This window comes from Hyaena hyaena, unplaced genomic scaffold (genome assembly GCF_003009895.1).
Source record: "Hyaena hyaena isolate Hyena2069 unplaced genomic scaffold, ASM300989v1 scaffold_24, whole genome shotgun sequence".
Lineage (NCBI taxonomy): Eukaryota > Metazoa > Chordata > Mammalia > Carnivora > Hyaenidae > Hyaena > Hyaena hyaena.
In genome coordinates, this window is record NW_024080656.1 from 5,478,648 (window position 1) to 5,490,721 (window position 12,074).

Genomic DNA, 12,074 nt, shown 5'->3' on the forward strand with positions numbered 1-12,074 from the left:
AACTACATTCATACATAATTGGTCCATTTAGTATTTATTCCAGTAGGATCACCAGCTTTCTTGGACATAGTTTTTGACCAAAAAGCTTTGGTGTTTTTAAACTCCCAGACTATATAAGAACATAACCCTAAAAGACATATTCGTATAGAATCACACTAATGTAGAGTAATTTTTCCAAAGTGGATAAGGGCAGACAGAAGGTGGAATCATTAAAAACATATGGTCAAAGGGGTCCTCCAAAACTGCTTAGTGGAAGGCAGCCAAGGGAATGCATTTAATCAATACATATTGCTAAATGTAATGAAAAGGGGAAAGAGACACAGAAAAATTCCCATGCTTTGCTGATACACAGTTACGGGTTTTCCACAGTGGGATTACATATAAAACTCTGCAACTGAGGAAACAGGCCAATCTCTCAGCAGGGTCGTGCCATCAGAAAGGTCAGGGGTCACAAAATGGAAGGTAGGAAGAGGACCTTGTGGCGCTGGGTAAATTGCTCTTGGCCCCTGGGCAGAGGTTTGGGATGCGGGATTATGATCGGTTCCATCAGGCAAATAACTCCTTACGAGGCATCTAGTCTCACTTGGGGTACGCTAGAGAGAGGCAGAGACGTGTCGAATCGGGGTCTGAGGCTACGTTTCAGTGTTGGGGTAGGGGCACACAGCAAAGAGAAACAAATCCAGAGGAAGAGAGGAAGGGTGAAGCAGGAGATGTAATTATATAATTTAAATACTTTTGTGGATAAAGGCTTTTACCCAAGTTCTCATGGTAATTATTTTAAACCACCACTGAAAGCCTCCTAAACCCTTATTTTGAGCTTGGTATTAAATATTCTCTGGTGGCGGCAGTGACTTAAACACAGAAGGAAGAATGCTAGAGGAACTGGGTCGGCAGACATCCAGTCTCTCATGCCGCCTTCAACTCAGCCAGGAAGAGGCTGCTCAGAACATACAGCCGGTTTTTTTTTTGAAAAGAACCAAATTACCAAATCAACAGTTTGGAGGAAGTTAACAACTGGGGGCCTGTGAGAAATTGTTACCCCCACAAAGAAAGAACCACAAAGAAAGCTAATGTTGGGTCCATTTTCCTAATGATTTGAATTAATTAATGTAGGAATGCAGAAGAATCATTATCTGATGTATTTTCTCAGTGCAAATCCCAAATGCATACCATTTCTGTTATTTCATAGGTACATTCAATAAAATCTTACATACAATTGATGATGTGTGAGTAAAATGAAACGTAAAGTCTTTTCCAAGTTCCACAAATACAAGATGCCCAAATGCCACAGATTTCCAGAAGGGCATCTGTCTTTCAGCTGCTTTGCAGTCCTAGTGGTGAGTGGGAAAGGAGGGAGGGACAAAGTAGAAAATGTGTGTGTGGGGTGCCTCTCAGAACGCTTCCTCCTGTGACTGAGTCTCCGCTGCTACGGGATAAGGTATGGTTATTTATAAATGGAAGGTGGGGCGTCTGAGTGGCTCAGTCGGTTAGATGGCTGACTTCCGCTCAAATCATGATCTCACGGATTGTGGGTTCAAGCCCCACATAGGGCTCTGTGCTGATGGCTCAGAGCCTGGAGCCGACTTCGGATTCTATGTCTTCCTCTCTCTCTGCCCCTCCTCTGTTCATGCTCTGTCTGTCAAAAATACATAAAACGTTAAAAAAAAAAAAAAAAAAAAGGAAAAGAAGTGCCTAGGTGTTTCGGTTAAGCATCCCACTTGGGCTCAGGTCCTGATCTCGCAATTTGAGAGTTCCAGCCCTGTGTTGGGCTCTGTGCTGACAGTGGAGAGCCTGAAGCCTGCTTCGGATTCTGGGTCTCTGTCTCTCTCTACCTCTCCCTTGCTCATGCTCTGTCTTTCTCTCTCAAAAATAATTAAAAACATTAACAATTTTAAAAAAAGAAAAAGAATAGTTTTGAACTTAGAGTGATCTAGGTTGAAGTACAGGATTCTGCACTTGCTAGCTGTGTGAACTGTGTGAACTCCAAGTCTCTACCTGTAAGTGAGACGAACGCCACCAGCACCTCGGAGCAGAAACTAATGTAGGCAGACATAATCGGCACATAGTAGGTCCTGTAAACTGCCAATGTCATGGTTGTGCTGACTCATCAAAAGAAACGGGTGGTAGAGATGCAAAAAAAAAGTCACAAGGCATGGCCTGCTACCCTCAAAAATGTCAACAAGCTGTGGGGAGAGTCGCAGGGACAGGCTGGTTAGAAAGCATTTATCTGTAATTTTAGGACTCAGGAAACTTGTGGAGGAGTTCAGATATTCAGCCAAAAGGAGAGAGAAGGTGGGGGGAGATAAAGCATATTCAGGCTTGTGGGTAGGAATAATTTCTCAAGACAGAAATACTATGAGTTTGTGAACAACTTCACTGAGGCTTCTGCACACCAGCCAAGATTACAGAGCTCTGTTTAAGGAAAGGGGACACATTTAATTTTTATGAGACCAAACAATGTGTTTGATGGAACTTTTTCAACCACGAACTTTGGTTTGTGGCAGGCAGTGTCTTCAATCAGAGGAAAAGAGAACAGATTATTTGTTCATGTGCTATTTTCATTTTTTGTAATGTTTACATTTTTTACTAACATTTCTTTCAGAAGTAACAAAGTTGGCTTTTTTCACTGAGGGCTACTTGGAGTAAGCCGTGTGTCAGACACGATTTGAACAATCATCCTGCAAATGGGACATTATAAAAACAGAACTTTGCTTCTGATAGGGATATACTTTAACACCTTGAAAGTTAAACTAAGATCTTAAAAATTTCAGGCCCAAAAGCTGAAACAGTTTTGCTCATGGTAAAAGAAAATTCCCAATACTAAAGCTGCCATGCTGGCAGTGGGGGGAAATTCAGTGTGGTTTAAAAGCTGCCTAAACTATTTTTCAAAGCAATACAAAATGTATTGTATTGGACTCGCGGGACACATCAAGACAAAACCTGAAGTAGCCCCAATTCTCTTTTGTGCCCCCTCCTTTTCTGGACTCAAGTCAATAACTTGCTTATTCTGGATTTCTTTCAGAGGCCATTCAACAGTGGCTGGTTCCCCAAACAGTGAGGTTTGTCTGCATAATACATATAAGTTGAGCTTAAAAGGATACAGATGACAACCTCAACATTTATATCATGAATGCCCTGCAAGTTATGTTTGAAGCTTACACGGTGTTAGAAAATCAAATTCAGCTAGGGGAAAAAAAAGAGCAGTCCCAGAAAGGGCTTTATTTTACCATGGTGTTGAAAAATATATATTCTTAGGCTTGTTAATACCAAACGTGGTTAACAATTCATTTTCTATATAATATATCAGTGAAGAAAAACACTGGTATCCATAATCATAAACCTGGGCTGGGGTGGACTCATGTTCAAATTAAGTAGAGAGGTTTAAGTAGTGAGAAGGACAGCTGTATAAAATCACCTCTTATGGGTCCTGGTGTTGGGGTTGGGGAGCACCTGGATGGTTCAGTTGGTTCAACATCCAACTCTTGATTTTGGCTCAAGTCATGTCTCATGGTTGGTAAGATCAAGCCCCGAGTGAGGCTCAGAGCTGATAACATGGAGCTTGCTTGGGATTCTCTCTCTCCTTCTCCACCCCTCCCCCGTGCTCTCTCTCTCAAAAATAAATATTTTAAAATAGAATAAAATAAGATCATCTCTTACAGCAGCTGGCATTAGGATGCCTCCCACCCACCCTGAGAATAATCATGCTAAAAGAAATAATAATGATGGTTATGATGATGGTCCATATTTTTAAAGTGCTTACTACATCTTGGTTGTTGTTTGCAAGTATTTAAAAGGTACTGTTTGGTTTAATCCGTACAATGTACCCCATAGACAGATATTATTATGTTTTTAAAAGAGTAGCTGGCAGCTGAGGCCCAGAAAAATCTGTTTGCTTAGACCCTGGAATCCAAGGATATTGATACATCCTCAAATGCTGATTAGCACTGGAGGTTAAGTTAAACTTGAATAGAATAGAATGGGATAATACTATCTGCCTACTAATGTTGTCAGGTTTAAGTGTGATTGTTCTATAAAGCCCTTATTCCAGTACCTACTACAAAAAATAAGCACTTCATAAACATAAGCTAGTGTTTCTCTTAGGACTAGAACCCCGCAGGAGTAGTAGGTTTCTCTTTTCACAGAAAGTCAGAAAGCTGCATTTTCTTTTGGGATCCATTCACTATGTCACATATATTTGGCGCTGACTCCTCATCAGGCTGAACATGAATGTCTACAGCAGCAGAGACTGCCTAGGAAAGCTGCCTGGGTGATCTCAAGGCAAGGTAGGCAGGGCTTCTCCACAATTGAACTGGTACACACGGAAAGCCTTTTGACTTTGAGTGTAGGAAATTTATTTCTCCAAGCCCTCTACATACGTACTTAACCATCATTCCTGTTGGTTCAATAAATACAGTAGTAAATAATTTTTCCTCTGCCCCTTTTTGTTTTCTAGGGAAACCAGACAGTAGAAAGGAGAAAGAAAACCGGTAAGAATGGATTTAAGATCCCACCCTACCTTCCAGGACACATCAAACAACTGTCCACATAAAAGAAATGCTATAAGAAGGAGAGACCAAGCTTAAGGGTATATTACATGAGACTCAGAAAGATTGTTCTGGAACCTATAGAGTTAATAGCTTTAGAAATTATGGTCCTTCCCATTCACCCCAGGCTTGGCAGATGAGGATAGTGGAATCTGGATGTATAGGGCTTTTCGTACATTTTGGAAGGCTTTAATTAGACACTGGGAGCTAAAGACAGATGGAGATTCCCTAGTTCTTAGCTCACATTTTTAGACATTTCCAGTTTTAGCAGACAGAGTTTGAACAAATCATGACAAACTAAAGATATAAAAGTGATGCTAGAAGAATCCCTTTGAGTGAGGTCATTAAGTGGAAGGGGCTCCTGAGAACTCTTTGGGATACTTCCCGGGCACTGCTAAGGAATTACGGTTCTAGAAGTACAATATACCCTTCACACTGGGAATTTGAAATTCCTGCCTTTGTAGACCCTTTAGGGAATGTCTCATACCACGAACACAGTCAGAACTCCTACTAAAGTGGTTCAAAGTAGCACAATAAAAAATTATACAAATTACCTAAGTGATCAATTTATTTCAAATACCTAACAGATTTTGATCAACTTTAGAGGATTCTTCATGGCACGGACCTATGAAATTCTTACTTTCTAAACTAAGAGAAAAGCATGATCAAGGTTTCTAACGCACTCTTTTGCCGAAGCTGTCAATATTAGACGATAGCTTGCTTGGTAGGTAACTGGGTGTAAACTTGGGGCAGTGCTCCAAGGAGGCTGCCTTGCTATGAAGGAAGCCGGGAATGAGCAGAGGCAGAAAAGCCCATCAGATTTCCGTACTGGATCTGTGGAGCAAGACTTTCATTCAGTATTTTCAACTGTGGTATGGTTTTATACATTTACCTAAAGGTCTTAAAAAATGCTGAATGGCCATTAATTTTTCAAGACAGATAAACTATACTGAAACTCAAAATGAGAAAATTAGAAATCCAAATAACTTTTTTTTTTGGACATGTGCTATATTATGGGAAGACAAAAAATTCTTTTACTGTGATTGCCAGGAAAAAGGTTTTTCTATTTGGAAACTCAAAAGCCACAAATACAGTATTTTACTTATACCAGTTGAACATAAAAAAAAGATTCAACTTTAAAATGTTAACAGTATGTTACATACGAACAGAATATCTTCGTATAAAATCTGCACAATTCATAGCAATAAGTATCACTTCTGCAAAAGAAGATCCACATTTATATCTTGCTTAGAAAAAAATTAAAAGATGGGGGAATGTTGTATCTTTCATAATAAAAATGGTCACTATGCAAAACAACTTGCAGGCTACCAAAATACTATTTTTCTACAAAATTTTATATCTTTCTTCTATGTGCCATGCCCTGTACTAACTATAGCCATCCCGTGCCAACAGTAACATTACCCGTGCATTACGGGCAGCAAAATTGGCTCAGTGAAGTTACCTATTTTCAATTTGCCCAGGGTCCCACATTCAGAATAGGGCAGAACTGTACCATTTCATGGAATAATCTGAGTATGTTCATTAAAACTGTCACTTGATGAAACATATACCCATAACCTATTTACTGTTATATTATTTCCTGAGACATTAACGTTCCGACTAAGTTTATTACTTAAATGTTAATTATTTGTTTGTGCTGATGGAATGGCAAACCCATAGTTTATCCTCATCAGTACAATGTGAACATGCAGGATGCTTTGCTTTTCCATGACAACGGAAAATAAATAATGACTTATCTGCAGGCATTCTAGCACATCTAATGATTTGCTTGAAATCTTAGCCGTGGGTTTTATGACACAAGACCTGAAGGGGCTATGCAAAGTGATGTGTCCTTTCCTGCTGAGAAGCGAATGAGCACACCAGAGAGGGTCTGACCCCAAACAGCCAGATTTGTAAAGTCACCACTTAACTCCCTGGGAGAATGGCCTGCCCCAGACAGCAGGGAGGGAATGCGTGGCAGCTTCTCCAGAGCTGGAGAAGTGAGTGCTAATCCATCAGCCACGGTTTGCCTATGACCTTCCACATCACACTGTCACTTGAATTGCTAAGAGCCTTTCTAACTACTTTACAATAAACAAACCACATAAGATCGATTACTGCCAAATTTAGAACTGATATACAACTTTTTTAAAAAGGTAAACCCCTAATTTAAAATTAACTCTGTGACTTAATCCTCACGTATTTATGGAGTATTTACTATGGGGAAGGCAGTCTGCTGGGCGTTGAGAGAGAATGGCAAACCAAAACACACAGACGTGGACCCTGCTTTCCTGAAACTGTGTGTTCCGTTGAGAGTCCCAGCTATGTTTGGTTCAGTAGAAACAGGGAGTGCAGGTACCCCTTGAAGTGTGTATGCCTTGCGAGTTACCACTGAAAACAAAATGCAAATAAATGCCACTGGCTTAACAATACATGATGCAGTACACTGAGTATCTTCAGTATTTCCCTTTTCTTTTTTGTTCTTGAGATCACCAGTTGTATCACTCGATACCCACAACACATAAGGAATGTGCTCATCCAAGTTGGAGGAAAATGATGAAAGAGATGAAAACAAGAAGCATTGCTATCACACGCTACGTAAGGTGAAAGCTTATATCCAGACAAAAAAGATCATGTGACAGGTCAAGCATGGCTTGTGATGCTTTTGCTTCAATGTCACAGGTCTTATCTCTGACTTCTTTCAAGTGAAAGAAAACCATCTACTACCAGTAACCCACGTTGCTGACAAAGGCCTACATATCGACAGGGACTAGGAGAATGCTTGCCTGGAGGCTTTTGTAGTGTTGTCAACAACTGCGGTCCAGTTCTGGAACCACTCTCGACGGCTCCTTCTTTCTCCAGGGACCACATGGGAGAAGTCTCCCTGACTTTCTCTCCCACAACATGGATGGCAATGGCGTCCCTATCTCCTCTTACCTAACTCTTACCCTGGTCTGCTGCCTGCACCCCATGCCTCCCCGGCCTTCTGTCCTTGTCTATGGTCGGTTGTTTCTACACATCACACCTCTCTTAAGGGGCTGATGAAGTTGCTTCCCTTGCCTGCGGAGGCAAATTCCCAAACCTGGCCCAGCTTTCCATAGTTGACCTGAGACTATCTTTCTGGTTTTAATCCTCCACTGTCATTCTTTACAGTTTCCTTTTGAAATCTGTGTCACCATTAAAAAAAGAATTAGGTAGCTTCACATACACTATCGTAGAACAACTGCTAAGATCATATTAAGTGAGCAAAAAAGCAAAGTATAAAGCAGTGTGGATAGCATATGCTGTAATTTGTGTTCAGTAACAAAGTACGTGCACATAGATACACACAAATATCCCCCGGAAATGGCAGGATATCTCTGGATGAACACTCGGAAACTGGAACTGACAGCTGGTCCTAGGGAAATTAACTGGGTAGTGGGGGTATAAGGATGGGAGATTCACTTTGTAATGCTTCTACTTGTCCCTTTCTGTAACCTGGATTTTACCTTATGTGCCTACATGTATTCAAACAAAATACTTCAGAAAATTATAACCTTGTGTTTCAGCTCAGTGTTCCTCTTTTATGCCCCCAAATATACCTTGAGCTTACGTGTATTCACCTTCTATTTCAAGGATTCCTCCATTACTCAACCACTCACCCCCATCCAACTCACTGTCGCTTACTTTATAAATACTTCCCCCAGTCTCACAGTTGTGTCATGGCAAGATACCTACCTTATCTATGCATCTGTTTTATACTGTTACTTGCATGCATTTTACTTCCCTTATTATCTGTAAGCTTTTGAAGGGTATGGCTATCTGAGTTCTAGTTTTTCACAATATTGTAACTTGAAAAAACCCCAAATTAATAATATGAGGGGTGGGGAACAGAGACAACTGTGAGCTCTAAATGGCAGAGCCCACAGAGTGCTTGCCTAGTGGCATGCCCTTGGAGCCTAGCTGAATGAATAAATAAAAAGGACAGTCTTCCAACCACAGGCTAGGGTTGTTTTTTTTTTGTTGTTGTTGTATTTTTAGGATTAAAGTCTGGTTCGCACAATGTACTTATTAATAGAGATGTGAACAACTTTCATGGTTTCAAAATCATGTATTATTCTTTAGGCTACAAGTTTCTCAAAGGTTTCACCAGAAAGGGAACAGGGTCCCAAGGATTGCTTTGAGGACAAATAATGAAGAGATCATCAATCCAATCTAAGAATCAGAAGTCAAATACTTCTGACCTGTAATTTCTGTTCGCCACCTGACTTCTACTAAACATCTGCCTCTTCACCATCCCCTCTACTTACCTGGCCTCTCAGCTTTATCCACATCCTTAATTATCAGGTTTTCTCTGCCCTCTGCGTCACAATGTCTATTTCAAGCAGTTGTATAGTCACCTCCCCCATTCTGTCTTCCACCTTAAGTTACAAACAGTCACCTTTTTACTTTGAAATTCTTAACAGGTCATTTGACCTGCATATATATATATATATGTTAACTTCTATTTTACACGGTACACCTAACAAATCTTTCCCTCTCTCCCAAATATAACTCCATGTGATCACAGCCATGAAAGAAGGACATCCAAGGAATTAATATTTCAGCCTAGAAGTTAGGACATTAAAAAAATATAACATGACTCTTCTTTTAGGAATGGTGATTTCATGCTGTCCAACAGGTTTCACAGATACATATATATATTTTTTTAAGAGAAGCAAAATACATGTTAACACTGGAAGCTAAAGCAGATATTAAATGTTTAACACACAAAATTCCCAGGTAGACACGAACAAGATGCAGTCACTCCGTAACGTCCTGACAGAATCGTGCAAAGCAGTTTTGTCTCACACCATCAAGCAAATCATTTAGCAACTCCTTTTTGCTGTCAGGGATGCAGAGCTGGGGTCTACTGACAACAGTATGGTTCAAAACTGTACGCATTGTGTTACAGCAGAGCAAGAGTAAGAAGTATCTTTTAACCTAAGGAAGATCAAATATTTCTATAGCTATTGGAATGTAAAATAAAACAAGATGATTAAGTTATTAAGGGAATATTTTTTTTAAAAAAAGTTAACTTTACTTACATCAAGAGAGCCTTCATTTATAACAATCATTCCCATGTTCTTCCTCAAAAGTTTGCAGGAGTGGCCTATGTCCAAACATAGAGTAGATTAATGGATAGAATTCATTTCTCTAGAGAGCAGTGGTGAAGATGTTAAACTGCTAATACTGTAAAAATATCAAATTTTATTTACTTTTCATCTATTTTATGAGATAAAATTAAAGCTTTGTCTATTGTGTTAGGACTGGTGACACTTGTTTTCCAGGTTTGCAGAAGTCAAAGGAGAAACGCTCTTGATTGTTCCAGGAGGGCTACAAGGCTAACATCTGGGAAGTTAAGGCTGTCCTGAGAAACAAGTACGGAAAGAGAATGTGGTGATGACTCTCAATGTCCTGAAAAGGAACGCGTTGATATGGAATATCCTTCACGTGGAGAAGACGCTGGTATCTGGAGAAGGGTGCGGGAGGCTGTCGGGCTACCTTGTGGACCGCGGACCCCACCGCCGCCTCCCTGCCCCGCACTACTGCCATACCCTCTACTGTGCTGCTCTCCCTGGCCATGCTGTGCTTGCAGCGGGGCAAAATCACCTGCTGGCCAAACCGACTCTGCCTACTCGGGACCCATTTGTGTACAGGTGAACTTGGCTGGAGAAAAACAAGTGACCCAGCTGGCTCGTGTTTAAAATATTACCATCACATTTAAAATAATATCATCTAACCTAACCCTTCTGTGATCTCTTTTACTATAGTTTTTTAAATGTTTATTTATTTTGAGAGAGAGAGAGAGAGAGAGAGAGGTAGAGAGCAAGCAAGAGAGAGGCAGAGAGGCGGGGGGGGAGAGGGAGAGAGAGAGAGAGAGAGAGAGAGAGAGAGAATGAATTAATGAATATGAATCCTGAGCAGGCTCCACACTGTCAGCACAGAGCCTGATGGGGATGAGATCACAACCTGAGCCAAAATCAAGAGTTGGATGCTTAACTAACTGAGCCACCGAGGTGCCCTGATACAACTGTTTTAAATACCATCAAAACAGTGACCATTCTGGAACTCCTATATCCTTGCTTAGAGCTCTTTCCTGAACTCCAGACTCTTATATGCCTATGTAAGAACAGACACTTAGGTGTAAAACAGGCATCTCCAACTTAACATATCCCAGAAACTGGATTCTTGATCTCCTCCCAGAAAACCTGCTTCTCTTCGGTCTTCCTCATTTTTGGTTAATGGCAATTCAATCCTTCAGTCACTATGGCTAAAATCCCTTGGTACTATGCTCGAGTCCATTCTTTTTCTCATACCTTACATGTAATCAGTTAGTCAACCCAATGGGCTCTCCCTTTAAAAAACACACATATTCCAACCATTACTCACCACTTTCACGGTTACCACCCAGGTCTAAGTAACCACCATGCCTCACCTGGATTAATAGAACAGCCTTTTCACCGGTCTCCCTGCTTCCACACCAGCTTCCCTCCCAGTTCATTCTCAGCCAGCCTAGCAGCCAGAATGATCATTTTCATGGGAAAGTCAGTCTATGTCTCTCCTCTGCTCAGAGCCATCCAGTGGTTTCCCATCTCACTTGGAGTAGATGCAAAGCCTTTACAACAGTCTGGGAGGCCCTGTTTAACCTGGGTTGTTACACTGCTGACCTGCTCTCCCCCTCTGCATTTCTGCTCTCCCTCATCATCCAGTGACAAACTCCCTCTCCTCTTTCAGGTCATTTCTCAAAGGTCTTCATCTCAATGAGTTCTTCCTGACCTCTTGACTTACAACAGAATCCTCCTGTGCAATGCACATTTGCTACTTTACTCTAGAAAAAGATCCAAATGATTATGGCCCAAGACTCTAAAAGTTAAATGTTACCAGAAGCCACCTCCATACTCTTCACAGGCACTGTCATAATAGCTCCATACCCTCAACGATTCTCAGGATCACTTCTTTTCCTCACATACCACTCTGGCCACCAGATAGCCTCCCTCTAGCTGTCGTCATGTTTTCTGTTCAGCATATTTGTGTTTTTCATGTCTCCCAAATCGGAAGTGTTCTTGCACATCTTCTTTCCGTTTGTCTCTAACACCACTGATACTGTGAATAATCAAAATTAACCATTTGTTTGGCTTACAGATTTATACTTATACTAATATCCTTTAAAAATTAATCGTTCTCTACGCCCAGCATTTTGCTATAAATCTGTTGTAGTTTTATATTCACAGAATGCTGTGATTACTAAAACTTCTAAAAGGAATATTGGTGAAATGATTCTTAAATAATGACACTTGATACTGACTTTGTAAAAATGTGATTTCATGCTGTCAGTACCTTTGAATGGTTTCTTCAATTTTGGGAGAGTTTTGGATGTAACTCATAGGATTTATATCCAAAGGTTGAATCTCTGTCAGGGATTACAGTGCTCAGGCAATCTATTATTACCAAATTGAAAGGAAAAAAAAGAGTGACATTGCCTTGCATACCAATGGTACTATGGGTCTC

At 40.6% G+C, this 12,074-nt stretch overlaps 1 protein-coding gene across 2 annotated transcripts in view; it reads right to left on the bottom strand.

Moving 5' to 3' along the window:
• The window catches only part of ATP8A1 (ATPase phospholipid transporting 8A1), a 232,473-nt gene that overhangs the window by 84,881 nt on the left and 135,518 nt on the right, over nt 1-12,074 (bottom strand). For both annotated transcript variants that reach the window (XM_039226991.1, XM_039226992.1), the window contains one exon: nt 9,611-9,675. In XM_039226991.1, the coding sequence (XP_039082922.1) occupies nt 9,611-9,675 (65 nt within the window). The remainder of the gene's footprint in view (nt 1-9,610; nt 9,676-12,074) is intronic.